The following is a 24,768-nucleotide window of genomic DNA, read 5'->3' as shown; positions in this document are numbered from 1 at the left end:
GTGATGCTTTTAATTCCAGCACTCAGGAGGCAGATGGAGATGGATCTCTTGAGTTCAACGCCACAATCTACAGATTCTGGGACTGTCAGGGACTGTCAGGGCTTTATAGAGAAACTCTGTCTTGAAAGACTGTATCTTGTGCTGTATCTAGTTACTTGATCACAGATTACTTTGTAGTTACTCTCTTCCTGAAACTATAATGCACCATCTGATTTATTCCATCTGCTCTTTGGATCATCTGCCAAGTTCTCTTTTTGTCAGTTGATTAAAATTTTTTTTAACAAAACTGGTTTGTATTTGTATTCCAAGGTTTTTGAGAACTCTTATCTCCATGATGGTACTTAATGATTATCAGATCTAGATAAAGTTGGTAAGCATGTAAAAAAAGGAAACTTATTAAGGAATTTTACTTTTCTTGGAGTTAATAAATTGGCAGTTGGGGAACGTTTGGATAGTTTGAGGTGAATGCAACTGATTTTAAGTACATCATATAGTTTCAGCAGGAACAAAGGATATGAATCCGAGAAAATTTTGTGGGGCTTCTGGAGATGTAGAAGTTTGGAACTAAAAGGAGTTTCTAGGTGCATGATTATCTTGGTATATACTTGCCTGATAATTACTTTTAAGTTTAATCGTGAAGAATTTGAATTTGGGAAAAACAATGTAGCAAAGTTGGAGAATATGGAAATGAGGCAATTAAGGAACTAAAGTAGCAGTCAGGAAGCTGTTTGGGATTATCTAGGTATGCGTTGGGGAGGGCTTGGGCTGCACTGATAGGCTTAGTTATAAAGAGAATATCCCAAACTTGAGCCTGAGAAATAAGTGGAAGAATTTGATCATAAAGGTAAAATTAGGGTAGATAAGAGAGAGCTTTCTTTTTATGTTGTCTTTGTAAATATTGTATATTTGCTGTATTTGACTTCTGTAGACTCAGCCCCTTCATATTTCTGGTTTAAGCTCTGAAGGCATATTTTGCTTTGTTTTAACTGCATTGTTTTTTTTTTCTCCTTTTTAACTTGTAATCCGGCTGCCCAACTGATCTCTAGAGCTCCAGCCTCATTTTAGAAACTTAATGATACACAGTTGTCCCAAGCCCGAGTTGTCAAACTACCTTCCTACCTTTTAAAAAAAATTGCCTTTTCTATTAGTATGGTATATATTTAAGAACACTCTTCCTTTATATTAACTGTGTTAGTATGTCCTGTGGTTTCTTAGAGCCATTTTCTCTTAACTAGAAAGGAACATCACCATTATCTTGTCCTGGCCTTTCATACTGAAATTTTAACTAATGTTTTTATAGCTCGATTGAAACCTGGCAACTTTTTGTATATATATTTTTTAACCTTCTTGCATTCTTGCACTTCTCCCTCCCCCTACCCCTTCCTATCTCATCTCCCATGACATGATGGTGAGAAAGTCCTATTATTAGAAACCCCATTAGGGACACCAGGAGTTTTTTTTTTTTTTTTTTTTTTTTCTCCCTTATTTGACTTTTGCTTTTGTTTTCAGTATAAAGCATGGTTGATTGTAATACTTGGCTTATTGACTAACTAGATGGCCTTAACCCTTCAACTTAGGTCTCTGCAGTCTAATTTTTTTCAGGGTACATGTTTACAGGTAAGCCTTGTGCACCTGAGTTGCTAACTAGGGAATTACAAAGGAATAAAAGTGAATGTTTGTTCATATGTAGGCTGTGACTTACCAGTACTCAGAAGAGCAGTGGGGAGAAAGGCTTATTTCTTTCAAAACATCTTAAGGAGTTGTGGTTTTTGCTTTGCTGTTATTGAGGCTGCACTTGACTTTCCTAATTTTTTTTCCTCTTTCAGAGAAGACACTACTGGTATCTATCTATTAAATTGGAGATTCCCAAAGATACTCTGCAATACACAGAATTGCCCTTCACTCCCCAACATGATAAAAATTTCCCAACCAAGATGTTACCAATACTGTGGTTGCCCTCTGGCTATATATTTTCGTTTTCTAAGTGCTACTTATATTAAGGAGTTTACCCTTGAAACTGTCACAAGAATAACAGAATCACAACAAAGAAGTCATGTAGTTGTGATATCAGAATGATGTGGTATCATGTTGTTTTTTTTTGTTTTGTTTTTGTTTTGTTTTGTTTTTTTTTTTTGGTATCGTAGTTTTGTTTTTTTTTTTTTTTTTTTTTTTTTTTTTTTTTTTTTATAGAGGTTTCTCAGTATGGACCTCACTGTCCTAGAATTCTGTAGACAAGGCTGGCCTGGAACTCAGAGATCTGCCTGCCTTTGCCTTCTGAGAGCTGAGATTACAGGTGTGTGCTACCACCATCTCTTTTAATAGAAAAAGTTATTTAATATGATGAAGTGCTGTGTGAATCTCCATCTCAAGCTTTCTGAATTTTATTTTTTATTGAAACTTGTGTGTGTATGCTCGGTGTGTGTGTATCTACAAGTACACCAGAATATTCGTGTGGAGGCCAGATGATTAAGCCATGGGAGTCTGTTTTTTTCCTTTCACCATGCAGGTTCTGTAATCAAGTTTATGTGGTCAGGATTGGAGTTCACTCCTTAACTGGCTGAACCTCTAAATACTGTTTGAAATTGAGAAGCTATTACTCAGCTCACTTTTCTATAGCTAAAAGACCTTGATTTGGTGTTTCTTTCCCTTTATTTCTACAAGCTTGATTCACAAGATGAACCTGTGACAGCCGGTACTGCGTAGTTTCTTGTTTTTGCTTTTTTTTCTGAGACAGGCCTCTGCCTTCCAAATGGTGGGAATACAGGCATGTATCACAATGCCCAGCTGAGCCACCTGTTCTTGACATTATATTCTACTAGATTAGCTAAGAATGAACATTAGACTAGAATTCCTTATTCTGTGTGTATAATATGTATATTATTTAGCTCCATCAGTAAATTGGAAATTATCTCAACCCTTAATTTATTGCTCTGGTTATTATGAATAGTAAAGTTAATTATAGTTTTAAAGCCTAGAATTCTTTAAAGAAAGAATTTAAAGCTTAAAGTTTGACTTAAATTTTTAAAAAATTGACTTATGTATAAATATTTTGCCTACATATATGTCTGTGCCCCACAGGGATGACTGATATGTGTGGAGGTTGGAATGGGGTATTGTATCACATGGAGCTGGAATTAACGGTTAGATAATTGTGAGGTGTGAGGCAATCAGAAAAGTCCTGGAAGAGCAATGAGTACTCTTAACCAGTGAGCCATCCTTCTAGCCCCAAGTTTGACAGGCTTTCTTTGCTTTACTTATTAAAGGACTTGCCGTCCTTTTTCCTCTTTCAAAAAGTTATTTCTCTCTCTGTGTGTGTGTTTGTGTGTGTGTGTGTGTGTTTGTGTGTGTGTGTGCGCGTGCATATGCATGTGTGGTACAGTCTTGTGGAATTGATTATCTCCTTCTGCCTTTGCATTCATTGGTTCTGGAAATGAACCCTGATTAGTGCTTCTGAGATGTCTTTTGGTTTTAATTTTTAAATAAGATTTATTTTATGTATATGAACACTCTATCTTCATGCATACCTTTGTGCCAGGAAAGGGCATCAGATCCCATTATAGATGGTTGTGAGCCAGACTTTGTTTAATAAAACATTTTATAATCAGTAAATATAGATATGCAACGTTATTCTATGTTGCATTTTTTGTTTGTGTTTTTTGCGTATATTTGTTTAAATAGTTCATAATTTAAATTCTTGGTTATTTAGTTTGCTTTACTTTTAAAATTTAATCTAATTTTGGTATCTGGAGAGTTTAGCTCCATGATTAAGAATATTTGTTATTCTTACAGAAGATGTGGGTTAGGTTCCCCAGCCACCTTCGTGGTACTTCACAGTCCTCTATAACTCCAGTGGGGGGGGGGGGGGATGGAGAACAATAGACACATACATGCAGCAAAACCTGTATACTCATAAAAAAAGTTTTTAAAAATTAATACTAGTTTTTGAGGAAGGTTCTCATGTAGCCCAGACTAGGCTTAGACTTTCAGTGTAATAGAGGTTGTCCTTGAACCTGATCCTCCTGGTTCTATTTATTAAGTGTAGGGATTACTGATCTGTGCCATCACATCTTGCTTGATTTCCTTTTACAAGCCACATTATGAAGTAGTGAAGTAGTTGGGGTTTTTGTTTGTTTGCTTTGTTTCTTTTTTTTTTATTATTGAAAAACTTTATTTTTAAAAAACGAAGATAAATGTACAAATTTTTAAGCACTTTTGCATAAAAGTATACGAATACATTTTTTAAGGTTGTAATTAAGTATTTGTGGGTAGTTTGCTTTGTTTCTAATGTAGATACACTTTAAAAATTGTAAGAAACAAGAGTCTTAAGGTGTTTTGTGGCAGTTGTAACTAATGAGGCAAATCTGATAAGCACTATATCCAGTGTTTTGGCATTTTCTTCTTTCTATGTGTATGAGTCCTTAGTACAATTAGTATAATCTTCACTATTTCATCAAGAATGTGTTTTAAAATCAGTGAATAGTTATTTTTGTGACTCATGCTATAGTGCATTTGTAGAAATCAGGACAACTTGAAGGAAGGAATTGGTCAAACCCTGGTGGTTAGGTGATGGCAGGCATCTTTACTTGCTTGGCCATCTAATAGGCCCAAGGTGAAAGTAAGGAATAATTTTGTTTGGTCCTATTCCCTTGGTTCTAAGACTAGCAGTTTTCCTTATCTTTGTTTTTGTACTCTCATTGTGAAGGGTAAAGGGTAAAGGACAGGACCAATGGAGATGGCTTGGTAGGCTTAAGGCACTTACTGGCCTTGAGTTCTATTGCTGTGTCCTACTTTGGTACAACGAGAGAACCAGATCCTGCACATTGCTCTCTGACTTTCACATGTGTGCCATGGCATGCACATACACACACCCATCCAAAAATAAATATAATTTTTTAAAAGGCAAATGATGTTTTTAGTATTACTGTGAAAATATTAACCTTCAAAATGGTCATTGAAGGCTGGTGAGATGGCTCAGAAGGTAAAAGTGCTTGCAAGCCAGAAGACCTGAATTCCATGTTCAGAATCTGTGAAAGGAAAGAACCAGTTTCTAAAAAGTATTCTCTGATTGTCACACACATACATACACCATTACAACCACCACTACTACCAGCAACCAAATAATTTGGGGAGGGCATTTGTAGGTCTTCAGGGATACAAGAGATTGTGCTTTTAGGGATAGTTGGTGTAATCTTTATATAGGTTTCCCTTTGTTTCCAGACCCAAATAGATGAATCAGGAATGAAGAAGAAGCAGTTAATTGAGATATATCATTAATGGGTTAGAATTTAAGAAAATGAGGCAGGATGAGAAAAAAAAAGTATCTTGAAGAAGAAAGTCAATTGTGAGGTTTTAATGGCTAGAGGATCATTGATTAATGCAGCTCAGAAAACTTTTTGAGAGTTAGTGGTCCTTGTGCTAAGGAAGAGAATTGAGGAGAAAGCAAATGGAAGAGATCTTGGGCAATACCAGCATTTTAGGAGGATCTCACGAAGAGAATAGAATAGTTCCAAGGATATCAGGAAAGAAAATATCAAGGAATTCCACACTACCTATTGCTTAGGGAAAATTCAGAATAGGACTGTTATTGTATAACTGGTTAGCCTTCCTGGAGTGATGGTGTCGAACGAATTTAAATTCTAGAGAGTGAAAACTGTAAAGGCAACTGTATTAATTTGAAGTACTTTGTGGTTGGGGAAGTGAGAGTTATGTTGGACTCTTAAAGACACAGGTTTAGTCTTAAAAGAAAGAGCCAATAGAAAAGATATGTGCTGAATGAAAGAAAGTTGCTATTACAGTGTGATGCAGTGTGCCTAGTAATGCAATGTAAGTTTCTAAGGAAGAAACTGATGAGAACTAGATTCCTGGGCAGAAAAAAACCCAAACTCATGTTACTCAGCATAAACTTTTTTATGAGAATAAAATTTTTTCCTTCTATTACTGGGTATGTGTCGTCGTCGTTGCCCCCGACCCCCTGCATCCCCAGTCCTTCCTCTCCAACAGGTTTTCTCTGTAGACCAAGGTGACCTCGAACTCACAAGAGACCAGTCTCCCTTTGCCTCTCAAGTGCTGAAATTAAAGGTGTGTTCCACTACCGCCAGGCAAAGAGGTTTTCTTTTAAATACAAGTAATTATAACCATTTGTGATTACTTTAAAATGAGACTGTTGTTTTGGCACTATTCAATCTTTAGTTAACAGGTAACATAAAGGGTAAAATTATTTTCTTGTAAAGGATTGTGTCTCTCTCCTCCCAGGTAAAAGATATCTCCAAGATCCAGAATGGCTACACAGTCATTTTCCCTATTTTGGAGGCAAACTTTGGACAGTAGCCTCATGTCGTGCTTCTGTTGAAAATGTGGGTTGTTTTTAAATGTGCTTGTATTTCTGACTTCCTTTTTTTCTCTTTCAGTGTGCTCTCAGGGGAGGCAGTAAAGGGCCAAGGAGCTGGCCTCAGCACTGGGAGAGGCTGGACTTCCTGTCTCTCTGTGCTGAATGGCTGCGATGGCGCCCGCTCTCACTGACGCAGCAGCTGAAGCACACCACATCCGGTTCAAACTGGCTCCCCCATCCTCCACCTTGTCCCCTGGCAGTGCCGAAAATAACGGCAACGCCAATATTCTTATTTCTGCCAACGGAACCAAAAGAAAAGCCATTGCTGCGGAGGATCCCAGTCTAGACTTCCGCAATAATTCTACCAAGGAAGACTTGGGAAAGCTGCAACCATTGGTGGCATCTTATCTCTGCTCTGATGTAACATCTGTTCCCTCAAAAGAGTCTTTGAAATTGCAAGGTGTTTTCAGCAAGCAGACAGTCCTTAAGTCTCATCCTCTTTTATCTCAGTCCTATGAACTCCGAGCTGAGCTGTTAGGGAGACAGCCAGTTTTGGAGTTTTCCTTAGAAAATCTTAGAACCATGAATACAAGCAGTCAGACAGCTCTGCCACAAGCACCTGTAAATGGATTGGCTAAGAAATTGACTAAAAGTACAACACATTCGGATCATGACAATTCCAGTTCCCTCAATGGGGGAAAACGGTCTCTCACTTCATCATCTGTGCAAGGAGGTGAGGTGGGGGGATCTGACTCTGGGAACTTGAAAGGGGGTATGACCAATTGCACTCTTCCACATAGAAGCCTTGATATACAACACTCAACTCTATATAGCAATAATAACACTGCAAACAAATCTGTTAATTCCACGGAACAGCCGGCACTTCAAGGAAGCAGTAGGCTATCACCTAGTACAGACTCCAGCTCTAACTTGACAAATGTGAAGTTAGAAGTCAAAAAGTCTCCCCTGTCTTCCATTCTTTTCAGTGCTTTAGACTCTGATACAAGGATAACAGCTTTACTGAGGCGGCAGGCTGACATTGAGATCCGTGCCCGCAGGTTACAGAAACGATTACAGGTTGTGCAAGCCAAGCAGGTGGAGAGACATTTGCAGCACCAACTGGGTGGATTTTTGGAGAAGACATTGAATAAACTGCCAAACTTGGAATCCTTAAGGTCCAGGAGCCAGTTGATGTTGACTCGAAAGGCTGAAGCTGCCTTGAGAAAAGCTGCCAGTGAGACTGTCACTTCAGAGGGACTTAGCAACTTTTTGAAAAGTGATTCAATTTCAGAAGAATTGGAGAGATTTACAGCTAGTGGCATAGCCAACCTGAGGTGCAGTGAGCAAGCGTTTGATTCCGATGTCACTGACAGTAGTTCCGGAGGGGAGTCTGACATTGAAGAGGAGGAGCTGACTCGAGCCGATCCTGAGCAGTGCCATGTGCCCCTGTGAGTAGAACCTATGTTGACGCAGTCATTCCTAAAAATGTGGGATGAAATTTAAATAAAGCCCCCTTTTGTAAAGAGTTTGATTCTTGTGTATTGACAACTAGGTTGCTGTAAATCTTTTCCTAGTTTTGGGTAAGTAAAAGCATATACCTAAAGTGGAGATATGGAAGGCATTTCTGCTATGGTATTGTGTTGCTATGTGCTAAAAGTTTTTCTTTTTTAGGACTTAGTGAAAAGAAACTAGAAAAAAAGTTACTTGAATAGATTGCTTTTGAAACTTCATTTTAAGCTGTAATGTGTATCTTGATACTTTTTTTCTGTTGAACATTCAGCATACTTGTCTGTCATTTTTAATATGAAATTTCCTTTCTGTTGGAAAACAACTGTAACAGCATAGAGAATACATCCATGACCATGGGGCAAATCAATATTCCCATAGCTTGGTTTTCATATTTGGTTTGCCTGAACAAGTCAGTACTCAGAAACACTGCCTTAATGTTTACCAGTTTTTGTTATAAATGATATTTCAAAGAAAACAGGTATGTGAGTGAGATGTGAGGAAGGGACACTCTGCTTTCTAGGAATTTTAGTGTGTTCAACCATCCAGTAATCTTCTAAACTCTGTTTTGTTTTTTTTTTTTTTATTTTTACTGGGAACTTTGGTTATATAGGTATGAAATCATGTTACCTCAGTTGTTATTACTGATAGATCTTTATTGCCTTTCATCTTTGTTTTGGGTGTAAGACTGAAAATCCCAGTGGTTTAAACCCACCCTAGTCTTTTTGGTAACTTAACTTTCATCTTGAAATTACCTCTGAAGCCATCAGTTCAACTACCTACTATCAAAAAAGAAGTCTAGTGCCAGAAGACAGGCAAAGACCAATGTGTATTTTATAGTGTCATATTCTAAGGACTGATTGGAAATGCTTCAGAATATTTTAAACATTTCCCTTTTATGTAATGCACTCTTTACTTCTTAATGCTTTAAACTGTGTGTGTGTGCACAGATATATTTTTAAAAATCAGATTCATCTTTTTTTTGTATTGTTTTAGAATCCCCCCCCCTTTTAGATTTTATTATTAAAAGTGTATGTGTGTGCCTGGTGCCTATAGAGGTCAGAAGATAGTATGGGGTGTCCTGGAATTGGTGTTACAGCTTTACAGACAAGTTGTTGTGTGTGGGCTGGGAAATGAATCTTGGCTCTTGTTCTTACTTTATGAAACTATTCTTAATATGGAGTTTAGGTGTGCCTTTAACTCAGAATTATCCTGCCTCAGTCTTATGAGGATTACAGGTGTGCACCACCGTGCCAGCCTTTTTTCTTTTTAGAATTCAGCAAATTACGTATTTTGTATAGATTTACTGCTTTCTAAATCTTTAGTTTTGTAAAATAATACATAATCTCAGGATGGCATACTATTACTCTTTTCTTTTATGGGCAGGGCAGGGAGGGTAGTGGGGTTTCCCTGTGTATCCTTGGCAGTCCTGGAACTCTGTAGACCAAGCTGGCCTCATATCTGCCTCCCAAGTGCCTCCATCTCCCAGCTGGGCTTACTTTTCCTTTGGACTACATTTATGTTCTTGAGGAAATGTACTTGAAGATTAATTAAGTAATCTATCTTTGCTGTTTATCTGTTAGATTTGTGAGAATAGGAACAAATACTTGAAGAAAATGGGCTTGATATCTGAAAATAGATTTACCTTTTTTTCTAGAGATATGTAGTCTTACTTACTAGACAAGGCTAAATATATAATGATACCTAAAAACAGTTTTCCTCACGGCTGGAATGATGACAAGTTGGAGGTCTTGAGTCCAATTAATTCCCAGCACCCACATGGTGGCTCACAACCATGTGTAATGGGATCCGATGTCCTCTTCTGGCATGCAGGTGTATGCAGATACAGCATTTATATACACTAAATAAATAAAACATTTTAAAAATAATTTTCCTTGATGCTAATAAAAAGCTGATTGAGGTTGGAGAGATTGCTCAGTGGTTAAGACATCCTGAGTTCAAATCCCAGCAACCACATGGGGGCTCACAACCATCTGTACTGAGAACTGATGCCCTCTTGTGTATCTGAAGAGAGTGACAGTGTACTCACATATGTAAAATAAACCTTTTTTAAAAAAACACTGATTGATTTTTATTGGAGAGTTTGATTGTTAGATAACTGTGCTCTTAGTTAGTGAATTACCTGCTATGTTAAGTTTGTTTGTATTATCCACATGGATAATAATATGTATCTGACAGTAAAGACCAAATAATTTTGTCTCCATGCTTGACTTCTAACATTTTTTAAAAGATATAACAGACACTGCATTTAAAACATGGTAAATGAAGGGAACTTTGTTCATTCAGTAAAAGAGCATTCTACCAGACGTGGTGTACACTTTTGGGCCAACCTTGTCTACGGAGTAAGTTCCAGGCCAGCCAGTCAGGGCTACATAGACCCTGTCATGTTTCCAAAATTTAAAAACAGGCACCTGAATCTGTATGCCTAATGTGTTCAGGATATAATACATTAAAAACATTTGTGTCTTTGTCATTTCAAGGGTGCTTTAATCCAGTGTGAAATTTGATTCAGTGAGCTGAAAGTATAATTTTAGTGGTTGAGCACTTTTGTAGCACTCATAAAGGCCTTAGATTTTTTTTTTTTAATCCCAACATTCTTTACTCCTTTTTTATGATCTATGTGAACAGAGATACTCCCCAGTTCTTTCTCCTACAAACTATAACCAAAACCAAGTCAACAAACAAAACCCTCAAATAAATAACCAAAGAGAACTTAATCTATAGGATAATCTAGTTAATGAGATATTTACCATCTTCTGTTGTTTGGAGTTTTGTAAGAGTGTACTATTTGGCACAGTGAGGGGGAGATAGGGTTCTTTTGCTTTTACCCTGAGTGCTGATATACCAGGTGATTGCTATCATGCCTTATAAGGTTTTGGAAACAAGCATAGGGGTTCCTGCATGAGAGACAAGCAAATAATGCCAGTTAGTTCATCTTTTCAAAGCTCATTCTTAGATTCATGTTTTTCTATTCTTGTTTTATATTTTAGTTTTGGCTTTAGTTTATGCTAACTTGTATTTTATTAGCTCCTGAAGCTTGTTTTGAATCAGTTACCCCAAAATAAACTTGATTTTTGTGCACCTCAGTGACAGTAAAGCACTTTTCTGGATTTTGGATGGTCTTGATTGTAAAGGAACTTTCTCTGTAATAGAGTGGATTTCTAAAGTTTTGTAGAATTTGCTGTTTATTTGTTTTTAGGGTACTCTAAAATGCTGTACATTATAGTTCCTTCTTTAAATTAAAGATGCAGAGATGCTGCTGCCAAAAGTGGCAGTCCGATTGTTTTACTTTTCTATTCTTTCATTTCCACAGCAATAGGGTAGGAAAAAAATTCAGCCAGAAGTAGTAAGTTGTCATCTCTGATAAATCTTTCTATTTGGTAGAGATGCTAATGGTGAATATGAGCTGAAGACATTGTACAAATTCTCAAGAGAACTGAACAACACACATCCACTGGCTATAGGACTAAGTATGACTACTTAAAATAGTCCATTGAAGCTATGTTTCTTGGTAATTGGGTTGCTCAACCTCTTAAATGTAATGCCTCTTCCTTTTCTATGATCTATGTGAGCAAAGATACTTCCCAGTTCTTTCTCCCTTTTTATTTCTGAATAGGTAGCAGGTATAATGCTTGTGGAATTCTGAAGGAAATTTGGTAAAGGGGATTTGGGGGTGTTAACTGCTACAGATGTAGCTGCTACCTGTTTCTGCAACTTTAGACTTGTTTTCATTCTCTAAAAGTAGAAAGTAGTTTTACTGAATTAGGGCTGTCATACACTGTTTCTGAATGCAAATGTGTGGAACTCTACAGGTGAATAAATTAAGCATTACTTGAAGGAATTATTGTTGAGAGGAGAATAAAATACAGTGAAACAAAGTAAAACCCAAGTGTCCAGTACATAAGATTGTTAGGTAAACACTCGATAGAAATGAGATAGGAAGACATTTTAACAGAAAGGTGGAATTGGAAAAAAATAGATACTAGAACCACAAACAGTAGTTTAGATTTTGATGGGCAGATCTTTAGAGAAAGTTGGAATTGTGGTCTATAGAGGTTGATCAATACAGGCAGGTGGCACAGTCAATGCACATTGTAAAGACAGGAGTGGTGGGTAGAGAACATTTTGGAGACCAGTCAGAGTAGGTAGAGGTGATTTATAGACTAAGGAAAGGAGATAAATTCTAGGTAAATTTCTGTCACTCAGCCAGACCCCTTGCCCCAGCCTCCAAGATCTTTTTAAATAGACAGTATTATATATTTTCTCCTTTAGTCTACCATGTGCTTAGAGCTGATATATGTTTTACAAACATGTGCTTACTGCTTAAGAAAATATATTCCTAAAATGGGAATGGGGAACACAGGTCTATAACTCCAAATTTGGAAGCTATGGTCTTTTCCACCTGGGTGTGATGGCAAAGGTCTTTCATCCTAGTACTTGGAAATCAAAGGCAGATGGACCTGAGTTCAAGGCCAGCTTACTCTACATAGTGAGTTCCAGGACAGCTTGGACTGTGTGGAATAATGTTTAACTTTGCTGATGCCACAGCCCTTTAATGCAGTTTCTCATGTCGTGGTGATCCCCAACCATAAAATTATTTTTGTTGCTACTTCATAACTGTAAATTTACAAGTACATTGTAGTTGTCATCAGACACACCAGAAGATCCCATTACAGATGGTTGTGAGCCATCATGTGGTTGCTGGGAATTGAACTCAGGACCTCTGGAAGAGCAGTCAGTGCTCTTAACCACTGAGCCATCTCTCCAGCCCTGTTTTTTTCTTTCTTAAAAAATATTTTTAGACAGTGTCTTAGATATAGCCCAGGCTAGCCTTCAGGTGATTATGTAGCTAAGGATGATCTTCTTTCTCAACTCCCAAATCCTAAAATTACACTACCACATCTGCAAATATCTCTAACCTCACTCATGAACAATGACTGATGAATTTATGGAAGGGTAAGACATGGGACTGGTATTTTTTCCCCCTGCATTTCCTTGCAGGATGGCTTAAGTCCAATCCCTTTAATAGGTAAGTCCTTCAATGTGGTTCAGAGGAGTTACTTTAATTATCTTAGTAGCTAATCTGAGTGTGTTATCCTAAGGTTAGTCACAATGTCCCTTAGGCTGTTCCAGAAGAGTAGTTCAGAATTTTTTAAGCAAAAGATGAAATAATTTTAATAACTTTCAATGGACTCTAATTACTTGGACTAGCTTTTGGGCAGCAATTAATTTATAGTAATAACTTTGCTTTCAAAGGGCAAGGAAACATTTTGGGAAGTAAGGAATGATGAAAACATGCAAAAATGGAAAGTTTGGTTCTTGTCTTTTTGGCTTTTATTTTTATCCAACACAGTAGTAGGAAATGAAGCATTGGATGGACATTGTGTTCTGGGCACTAGGTATATGTTATGGGCATTTTATATAGTGTGTTGTTGTTTTTGTTTTGTTTTTGAGCCCTGGCACTTTTGGAATTGTAGACCACACTAATCTTGAATTCACTGAATTCTAGAATTATTGTGTACACCACTAGCTTTGTAGGAATTTACTTAGTAAGGGTAATAAATATTGGGATTTTAGAGGGGCAGGGATGCATTGGTATGTATAAAAATCAACCGCCATATATGGTCTAGAAATGTTAAACTTAATTATTTTCTATTTGTTCATGGGTATTAAATATATGTGATTTTTACCTAAGTATATTTTATTATAAAAACTAATAAAGTCTAAATTAAAATAGCAAAAAAGATCTGTTTGCCAAAGATTAAAAAGGCCAAGAAAGTAGAAAATGAGGTTGGAAGAGTAGGCTGGAGTGACATAATTTTGACTATTAGGCTGGCACATTTGAAGTTTATCCCAAGAATGGTAAAGAACTGGGTTAGTTCATAAAGGACTCATTTATTGCTATTGTGAGTTGGATAAGTTGGTAGCTCTTCAATAGTATGGCACTAAAAGTAGTGTAAGGCAGCAGAGAGGCTAATGTGGTAGCTTTGCTACTGAAGAAGGTTTTACATTGGAATTGTGGAAGTGGAATGGAAGATGCATAAGATTGATATCCTAGAGAAGTTTAGAGATGAGACTGGGCGCAACAAAATTGTCATTTATAGACAAGAAAAAATTGACAAGCAATTTAAGGTAAGAAGAGTTTAGTTTATAGATTGAGGGAACAGACTATAATGGATATAAAGTCCTGGCAGTGGGGATTGATGTGGTTAGCCACATTGTATCCATCATCAGGAAGCAGCAGCCAAGCAATGGATCTTTTTACTCATCTCTTTTGTCTTTGTTTTCTTTTTCTTTGTCTTCCTACCTCAGTTAACCTAATCAAGATCATTTTTCCATGAGTGCCTGGAGGCTTCTTTCCTAGGTGATTTCTATATCCTGTCAAGTTGTCAACATTAACTTAGGTGGATGTCATAGATGTATTTTAATTTTAATCCATGAATTGTAACAAAACTCACTTGTCCTAGTAAAACTGGAGAGATGACTACATGATTAAGAACATTTGTTGTTGCAAAGAATCTGTGTTAAATTTTCAGTATTCATATAGTGACTCACAACCATCTGTACCTCTAGTGCCAGGGGATTGATGCCTTCTTAAGATCTCCTTGGGCACCAGACACACATGGTACATACACATATATACATTTAGACAAAGCACCCATACACATAGAAGTTTTTAAAGGGCGTTGATTTATACCCTTCCCTCAGTGCTTAGAATTTTGTGTGACGTTTATTTATTTGAGACAGTGGGGGAGGGGTAGAATGATGTGACACATTTCTTAGTTCATTGGATATTTTAAAAAAATACTTTAAAATTCCTATGGAAGAGATTTTTCTACTTGACCTTGTCCAATGGATAGAAAAGAACCCTGGGTAACATTTTGGGCATTTACTTTATGACTTAGATTATGCTATGCCACATTTTAAATTTTATTTATTTATTTATTTAGTTTTAGACAGGATCTCTCCTCAGCCTTGGCTATTGTGGAACTCACTGTTTAGAAGGTTGCCCTGGCACTGACAAGATCCACTTGCCTATGTCTTTCAAGGGCTGGGATTAAAGCACCACTCCTGCCAATGCCACACACCTAATTATTGAAAATATCTTCCTTGTGCAAGATAGGCATGATTTGTGGTTTGACGGCTTATCTTGTTTTCTGTGGTGTTTATAGAGGATCAAGTGATTTTGAAAACTAAAAGCTTGTTCAAATATGCTATAGAGAAAGTGTAAGAATCCTGTGGTCAATGATGCATTTATCCTAGAGCTTTTCACAATCAAGTCTCACAATTATAAGTGCTTTCTGAGAGGTTTTGTGGAGCACATCAGATACTGAAATCTTTTTAGGTTTGTAGAATAGAGAACAAAGAAATAAATGAAAAGGAAAATTAATGTGAATGTTATAGGTGTTGCTTATTTGACTTGAAGCTTATATTTTCTTATACATTTTAGATGGAGGTGCAGAGGGGGTTTTTTGCTTTATTTTTTTAATAGGTGTTCATTATGGTAGCTACAATGATTGAATTCAGAGTTCTGCTTTGGCCTCTTCACTGCTGAGATTACAGATGTGTGCTACCTGGAAAGTCTTGTTTGATACCTGGTTCACAGCAGAAAGGTTTTCTAAAGCTTACTTACCTTGATCCCTGTATACTTTTTTTTCTTCTTCTTGATAGGATCTCTACTGATTAGCCTGGAACTCTGTAGACTAGTCTGGCCTTGATCCTCTGGAGCTCTCTTTCCCTACTTTCTTTTTTAAATTAAAATTTGTATAAAATTATTGTGTAGATGAAAATAAAAAGCTTAATAGCTGCTCATTAGCTCCTAAGACAAGGGCAGCATTCTAACAAAGCACAAAAGCATTCTATAGAAAGATAGTTTTACTATTTATCTCTTTTCAAGGTTCTTTAAATTATGTCTATATATGTGTGTAAACATCTCTGTGTTATGCACATTGGAGGCTAGAGATTGACAGTGATGTCTTTCTTCATTGTTTCTCTGACTTGCCTATTTACTTTTTCACTGAAGTTGGAGCATGGTGAATGGTTAGAAAGTCTGGCTAGAAGACTCAGAGGGCCTCCAGGCATGAGCTCTGCTGTGCCTAGCTTTTTGCATGTACTGGGGATTCTGAGATAGTTGTGCTTCCTTGGAAAGTACTTTACTGACTGAGCCATCTTCCCAGAGCTCTTTTCAAACTCTAGACCAAAAAAAAAAAAAAAAAATTGAGAAATTTACTAGTATTTCCAGATACTGCATTAACAAATTGGTTATGATGGAGTAAAAAGTTGTGGTGGTAGAGAGACAGTGCTTAAGAGCACTTTCTACTTTTGCATAATACCTGGGTTCAGGTCCCAGCACCCACGTGGTGGTTCACAACTATAAGTAACTCTAGTTTTAGGGAACCCCGACTTCTTAGCTACCAGGTATGAATTCAGGTCCTAACTCTCCCTCTATCAAGAACTATTGATGGTTGCTGGAGGAGGGGGCAGTCATTAACTTCTTCAGTTGTGTACCCACTGGTGAACTCATCAAAATCTCTTCCCAGATCTACCTCCACCCCTAAATGTGATTGTTCTTTATCTCAAGACCTCTATTGGGATTAAACATATTTATTTGACTTTGTATACATTTACAGTTGGTGATATAAAAGGAATTTTAGTTCAGAAAACAAAATCATCTTTTCACTTTAAAATAGTTTTCTACTTCAAGTTAAGTCTTATAAAGAAAACTGGTGGTACTTTAATAGCTGTGTATATTTTCTAGTTTTATAAATATGAAAAAGTAGTTAATAATCTTGGAACATGTGGACTTAATTGTGAGCTCAGACGTAAACTTGTCAACAGTGCCATTTCCTGCTGTGCTACCTGATGAGCCACCTCACCATATCCCAACCCTGCTCTTTTCTTAAAGACTTACTCTTTTTGTGGTCTACCTGGCTAGATTATTTTATGGGGCACTTGTACGTCAGAAGGTGTTGAGTCATTGTTAAAAAAATAGGTATGTTGCTAGTGATTAGTTGTTGTCACTGTTAGTAAGAGTATGTTGTTAGTGACCTAGGAGTGGGTGTTGCTGGGTCTTTTATTTTCCTTCTGTTTGTTCTGCTCCCAGAGCTACACATATTACACACACTAGGCATATATCATTTCTTGGCTACAAATTATACATTTTGAGCAATTATGCATTCTAACCTTTGTATAGATACTTATCTGTACAGTATTAAAGCAAATGCTTTCTTTTTTTTTTTAAACAAAAAACATAGATAAAACCTAATTTGAATTTTACCTTTAAGTAATCATCAAAGTACCATAATAATGGGGCTAGAAAGCTGACTCAGGTTAAGAGTGCAAATAACAACAGTTATTTCAAGTTTTAGTCTATACTGTATGACACCTGACCCCACAGTTATTCTCATAAGTGGTCCTCACAACAGCCTCAAAACTCAACCAGTGTCACTCAGAAGCTTTATGTCATCTTTTGTGTTATTTAAAACTCTTAAATCAGAGGGAAGAGTATTGTAGGTCTCACTGTTGCTGTAAGGCTGGGGTCTTTTATCTCTGCAACAAAGGTAATAAGCTTTCAGTTAGAATAAGAAGTTAGAATAGTATCAATGGAGAGAACGATGTGTGGCTTGCCACTTAAGTGTCCTTCCTTGTATTTAATGCACAGTCTCTGCCTCTCTTAATTTTTTGAGGTTTGATTGTTTTTACCCCCATGTGTATGGTTATTTTGCTTGATTATACGTGTGCCACATACATGCAGTGCCCACAGAGACTGGAGGGAGCATGGGGTCCTCTGCAGCCACTACATGGTGCTGGGACTTGATTAGTTCCTCTGGAAGAGGAGCAGATCTGAGCCTTGAACAACCCCAACAACAAAATTTTTATTCCCACACTGGCTCAGCTCCTAAATTCAGAGAAAGAATTTACACTGTGATACTTAATATTTCTGGTGTTTGGACAGTTGAAATACTTAAAAGGATTATGTAGATGGGACTGGGAGTTAAGATATGTATGCACTAGACTAAACTGGACTCACTGTATTTCACCTGTTGTTTTCTCTTTTAGATCAATTATAAGTGAGAAACACCCTTCATGTTTGTAAAACAGCCTTATTGAAATGAATTCATATATAGTTCACTACCCTCTATTTTGTTATTTGAGACAGTGTAGCCAAGGTTGCTGTAAGTTGCCAAATACTGACTTTAAAAAGACAAAACTTTTTAAAAGTGAGTGTGTGTGTGTGTGTGTACACATGCATGCATATATGCCATGGTTAGCATGTAGAGAGCATACAGGACAGTCTTGAGATTTGGTGTCCTTTCAAAGTCTGTGGTAACCCTCCCCCTCCCCCATCTCTCCCTCCTGTGAGTCCTAGGGATAGAATTCAGATTGTAAGGCTTGGTGACAAGCGCCTTTACTTGCTGAGTTATCTTACTGACTCCCAGTTCATTCACTCTTCACTCACTCATTCACTTGGAGACAGCCTAGCCTATAATTAAGGCTTTTGCCCATTCTCTTGGGTCTTGGAATTACAAGCATGCACCTCCATATTATATTAGGCTGATTATTATTTTTTAAAGTTGATGTATATTTCATCATATATATTTATGTTGTATAATTCATGTTGTATATAGCTTTCAAAAATATATAATAGGGGCCAACAAAGTGGCTCAGTGGGTAAAGGCATTCCTTAAGCCTAATGGTTTGAATGTGATCCCTAGAACCTCCGGAGGAGGAGATCCAATTCCTGCATACAGTTGTCCTTTGATCTCAGCACACATCCCTACTTCTCTCTGCCTTAATAAATAAATGTTTCTCACTCACACAGTTTATTTTGATTTTCAGAGTTGTATAGTTCTGTCACAACTTTCTAGGTTTTCACTATTTGTAAATAAACATATTCTAGTATAGCAAAACATTGTTCCTCCTCCATTTCTCTTGTGCCATGATTAAGTTTTTTATGTGAATAGATTTGCTTCTAGACATTTCACACACATGGAATGATATTATCCTTTGGTGCCTAGTTGTTTTCATTTGACATGGTTCTTTTAACAGTTATGAATAATACTGCCAAGATTAGGACTTAATTATTTACGTTTTTGTGGTTTGAGACGTTCTTATTGCATGGCCTTGGCTGGTTTGGAACTTGATATGTAAACCACTCTGGCCTAAATCATAGACCTCTGGAATGCTGGGATTAAAGGCATGTGCTACCATATCCAGTTATTTAATACTTTTTGATCCACGAGTATTCCAGTATGTTCATCTTTTGATGTGCTTTGGCTTATTTCCATCTTTGTCTATATAAACAATTTTGCTATGAAAATTCATGTATAGGTTTTTTTAGTGTGAACATGTTTATATTCGTACCTAGGAGTTCAGTTAGTCATGAGTCATCGAGTAATTTGGGTTTAACTTTAAAAGGCTGTTTTCTGAATTTGTTCTATCATTTTATATTCTGATTAGCTGTAAATGTAGATTCCGGTCTCTGCACACCCCTTTCCACTGCTTATTTGCTGTCTACTATGCTAGTGGCTATGAAGAGGCTGGTACAGAGCAGGATGTTTAGTCCAAGACAAAATAGCCTAACCACGCTTTTAAAATGAATTCTCGTTATTCAGAAATACTTGACTGTAATTCATTTGCTTTTCCTTGTCCTTTTTGCCTTTTGTGTCATAGTGCAGAAAATTTTGCCTAGCCTAACTAAGGTCATGAGAAATTTATGCTTCATGCTTTCTTCCAGGAAGTTTGAAGTTCTGTTTTTCACTTATATAGGTCTATGGTTCATGTTGAGTTTCTTTTTCTTTTTAATTTGTTTATTTTATGTATGTGAGTGCACTGTCACTGTCTTCAGACACACCAGAAGAGGGCATCAGATCCCATAACATGGTTGTGAGCCATGTGGTTGCTGGGATTTGAACTCAGGACCTCTGGAAGAACAGTCAGTGTTCTTAACCGCTGAGCCATCTCTCCAGCCCTCGAGTTGAGTTTCTTGTGTATTAAAAATACTTTCTTCTTTGCAAGTGTTTCAGAGTAGAAATGTTAATTTGTTGAAACATAAATTTTAAAGTTGAAGGAGGTTTATGAGAGTTATATTTCAAGGAAACCCTTATCAACAGAATTGCCTATTTCCTAGGACTGCCTAAAAATGAAGGAGAAATTTTTCTTATTAATTTCTTAATGTTACTCTCTTAAAATGTATTGCGGACTTTTCTTATGTGTGTGGTCAATTCAAGACCTTACCTCTCTTGCTGATTGATCTAAGTTACTATGGGAGATTGTTACCTGAATACTTTTTAAAAATTGAGTCTATTTTTACGTTTTGGACAGTGTTTTCCAAGACTCATTTTCATTGGAGAGTTAGTTTGCAAAGTCAAAAGAGTGATGTATACAGGACAGAGAAAAGAAAGTAAGTTTACAATGCTATTCTTAGTATTAAAATTTTAAATTTTAAGTGTGTGCATGAGTGGAGGTCAGAAGACAAGTTTGTGAAGTTAGCTCTCTTATCCCTATGGGGATGAAGTTCATTTATCAGGTTTCTATGCTAGGCTTCTTACTCACTGAGCTCTCTTAGCAGCCCAGGATTTATGTTTTTATTATATATGTTAAACATACATATTTTTACAGGTGGAAAAGTATATACACAGTTTATTAATTTGCTGACAGCAATAACTAGGATTAGGTTTGTATTGCTTCAAAGACAGATTTCTCTGGGTCTCTTTACTCAGCAGTAAACAGTAAGCAATGCATTGAGTAGTTGGAACACGCACTTGTAGAAATGTGAGTGGCGCAGGTGAAAGTGATAGAAAATTAATATAAACTATAAAATGAGTAACTTTGACTTAAGAGAATTAGGAATTTTTAATTTAATAAGAACAAGTATTTTATTTAGTATGGCATGTAAAATATATTAAGCATTTAAATATTTCTTAGCTTGTGAATGCATCTGAAACTTGTTCAAAACCATATTGGTATGAATATGAATATTGGTATCCATAGAGAATTGGAGTCCAGGACACCACCACACGTCCAAAACCCAGGGATGCTCAAGTCTGTCCTTCCATAGATGACATAAGCTTAATGTATGTTTAGTATGTATATCCTCTCCCATAGTTGAACTAAAAAGTCATCTTTAGATAATACTTAATGCAATGGAAGTAGTGAATTATGTTACTTGTAAGTAGTTATCCTGTATTACTTGGACAGTAATGACAAAGAATGTTTTATGTTCAGTATATTCATGATTCCATTTTCCCTAGATATTTTAATTTTGTCTTTAAAAAAAACTTTCAGGACTGTTTTGTTAAGGGTTTACGGTAAAACAAGTGAAGTGAGGTAAAAATTGCACCAGTCACCAGAAAAAGAGTTGGAGAAAGTACTGTTTTTTAAGTTAGTTATGGAACAGTCTTATCTTATTAAGAATGCAAGTGGGCTAGTGAACTGAATTGAGAAAGACTCCTTCCTCCAGCGCCCTGTCTGAATATTGTAAATCTTATGTTAAATCTGTAGATGCAGAAGCCGTGAAATAAAAAGTGGGTCGTATATTTGTATGGTCACTTGACTATTAAGACTAGTGTATTAATTTACTAATAGCTGTTTCCTGTCCTTTGTTATTTCTGGTATTTTGTGTTTTGAGACTACTGTATAAAGCAGTACTTTCTTTACATTTCTTTGCTTATTAATGAATTGACACTGATCTCAATGAAAATGCAAGACTTTGAATACATTTATTTTTTTAAAAGCCTAAGACTATAATTACAATTAAAAATACTCTTCAGTGGTTTTCCTTTTTTCTTTTTCTTTTGTTGTTGTTGGATTATTTTTTGTAGTGTTTTGTTTGTTGGTTTTGTTTTGTTTTGGTGGTGGTGGTCTTAGTTTTACAAGATAAGGTCTCTCTCTATAGCCTTGGCTCATCTGGAACTGGCTCTGTAGATCAGGCTGCCCTTCTGTAGATAACTCACAGAGATCTATCTACCCCTTGAATGTTGGAATTAAAAGCCTTAAGTCAGTCAAGTGAAATTTAAAGTTTAATAAATTTTTATCAGAGAATTCCTAATTAGAGTATCTTTTCATTTGTGTATTCACATTTATTTTGTCTGCTAATTTAAGGTGTGTCTATGTTGATGAGTTACTATTATGATCTTCTGATGTAAGGGATCTTGCTCAAGACCGTGAAGGAATTATATCATCTTTGTATCAGACTTAGTACTTTGAACTTTTGTCACATGAACATCTATATAACCAGTTGTGTGTTCTTGATTTATGGATCTGAAAGTGTTTATTTGCATATATGGGAACCGTATTCTCAGTATTTGTGTTTGTTACTGATTTATGTTATAAATTACAGCCTGAAGCCTGGTCAGTTTTTATATGTACTTTTCACCAAAGGATATGTTGCTTCTTGGGAAAGTTTTCTAAAACAAGAAAGTGAAAGTTCCATTAAAACGGGGGGGGGGGTGTTGATCTGGTCTTCTTTTTTTTTTTTTCTATGAAAGATTTGGTGTTAGCTATATTAGTGCTGTAAGGTTTCACTGAAAAGGCCAGATCAGATAATGAAAGAAGTTAAATGTAAGCTGGGTAGCATTGGCACGTGCCTTAATCCCAGCACATTGGAGTTCTATCAAGGTCAGCCTAGTCTGCAGAGTGAGTTTCAGAACAGCCAGGACTACATCGAGAAAGAACCCTGTCTCAAACCCACTTCCAAAAAAGAAAGAAAAGTTATTGCTAAGTAATATTTTGACTATTTGAGGTTATTGGTGGCAGGGAGAGGAGGGCTAGTGAATTTAAAAAAAAGAAAAAAGGAAAAAGAAGGGAAAGTCAAATATGATAGTGCTTTCCTGTAAAGGCTAGAGGATTTTGAATTGGAGGCCAGCCTGACCTATACAGATCCTGCCTTAAAGTTTTGTCCAGAAGAATTTTGGGAGTGAGGGCAATGGGAAGGACACTAGGAAAAAATGAGGGAATCTAATTGGTATTTGTTGTATCTGTTACCATTGAGGAAATTTTTTTTTTAATTTTCTATTTCTTGAGTTGGGTGTATACATATCATATGTGGAGGTCATAAAAGCTTTGTGGAGTGACTTCTCTTTTTCCAAATTTGCACAAGTGCTTTTACTTGCTGAACCATCTAGCCAGTCTGGCAAATGTGAGTATTAATAATGTCAGATTGTTCCTTTTTATTTTCATGTCAGTCCTCAACATTTATAAGGGAATATACTTACTTTAGTAGAAAAATAGAGAGATGTTCATATGATCACTTGGCTACTATGTATAAGACATTGGGTTCCAAGGGCTGGAAAAATGGTTTAGTGGTTAAAAGTTCTTGGAGTTTTGCAGAGTTCTGGGGTTTGGTTCTTAGCATCCACATCACATGCTGGTTCACAACTGTCTATATAACTCCAGTTCAAGGGGATCTGATGCTCTCTTCTGTCTTTCGCAGGCACCAGGCACACACATGGTACATACATACATACACACACACACACACACACACACACACACACACACACCTTTTTTTTTAAGGTTCCATCCTCCAGACCTGCTAAAATAAAAGCAAAAGATTAGAAAATTGTATCTTAAAATTCAGATCATTTATATGAAGATTACCATGGATTATTTTCTTAAATATAACAGTAACATAGTAATACAACTATGTAAATAGTATATCTGGTTATAATCTAGAAAGAACATAAAATGGCTCTTCTTCTTGTAGTTATTGTTTGTTTTAATTTTATTTATTTTGCACTATCTTATGCAACCTGAGCTCTCCTCAAACTCATCAAGTAGCTCAGGATGGCTCTGAACCCATGATCCTTCTGCCTCTCCCAAATTAGGATTGCAGTGTGCTCCACTTCTTAATTTTAGCACTGATTAATACCTCTCATAGAATGTGGTGGAGGGTAACTAGTTTAAAGACAGTTGAATTTGAAATCCTAGTCATTAGAAGAATCATGATTTGATGCCAGCCCAGGCCACATAGAGAAATCCTGTCTGGAAAAGCAGCAGAACTTTAAAAAAAAAAAAAAAAAGGTACTATATAATTTTGGGGGATGTGTGAGTTCCCCCACTTACTGCTTTCTTGTGATTCAGAATGTCTTAAGTTAAACCTGTGGATTCCTGGTATTTTTTTTTTCAACCTCTTACCATTCCCTTTGATGTGTTGTGGTAGAAAAAACAAACATATAAATAGAACCATGTTAGAATCCCTGTGTGTGCTTGACCTAGTTCTTGCAAGCATCAGCCTAAATAATCCAAATGCCAATTCCAAAGAACTTACTATTTCACTCAGTATTTTAGAATGTATCTATAAAAGATAAATCTTATCTGGCCTCTTCTCACTCCCCACATTTCTACTTCTTTTTCTATCCTCCTCCCTTTCCCCTCCCTTTTTTAGCCTCTTTCTTTCTATACCATTCAACAGGGTCACTAGTTAGCCTAGGCTGACTTAGAACTTGAAGCAACTACCTTAACTTCGAGAATAGTAGAATTGCTACCACACCCAGTTGTTTTTGTTTTAGTATCTAAGCATTCAGATGGATGTGGAAGAAAAGGTGGGACATTGTTCAATAATAGAAGAGCTTTATTAACTTGGAGTTAAAAGGTAAACATATTCTTGTTTAGAATCAAGTGTTATCAGCTGCTGTAGAAGAAAGTTACTTCCTTGTTATCACTGAGTTTTTATAAATTTAGAACAGCAGATTTAATAAACTGATAACTATGAAAGTACCAGGCTTTTGGCAATAAGTAACTCATTCTTATATAATAGAGACTATTTTTTTAATCTCCTTAGAGATGGGCATACCTTTAATCCCAGCAACTAGGAAGGCAGAGACAGGATGATCTCTCGACTTCAATACATAGCAACACACACAAACACATGCACACCTCTCTCATTTTAAAAATACAATAATAATGTAATG

The 24,768-nt window shown here is 36.5% G+C and overlaps 1 protein-coding gene across 3 annotated transcripts in view; it reads left to right on the top strand.

Moving 5' to 3' along the window:
• The window catches only part of KANSL1 (KAT8 regulatory NSL complex subunit 1), a 103,953-nt gene that overhangs the window by 32,383 nt on the left and 46,802 nt on the right, over positions 1-24,768 (top strand). For all 3 annotated transcript variants that reach the window (XM_080923683.1, XM_080923684.1, XM_080923682.1), the window contains exon 2: positions 6,408-7,776. In XM_080923683.1, the coding sequence (XP_080779809.1) occupies positions 6,491-7,776 (1,286 nt within the window). In that variant the 5' untranslated portion in view covers positions 6,408-6,490. The remainder of the gene's footprint in view (positions 1-6,407; positions 7,777-24,768) is intronic.

The sequence above is a fragment of the Micromys minutus genome (assembly GCF_963924665.1).
Source record: "Micromys minutus genome assembly, chromosome: 10".
In the NCBI taxonomy this organism is placed as follows: Eukaryota; Metazoa; Chordata; class Mammalia; order Rodentia; family Muridae; genus Micromys; species Micromys minutus.
This window is presented reverse-complemented; position numbering and strand designations above follow the sequence as displayed.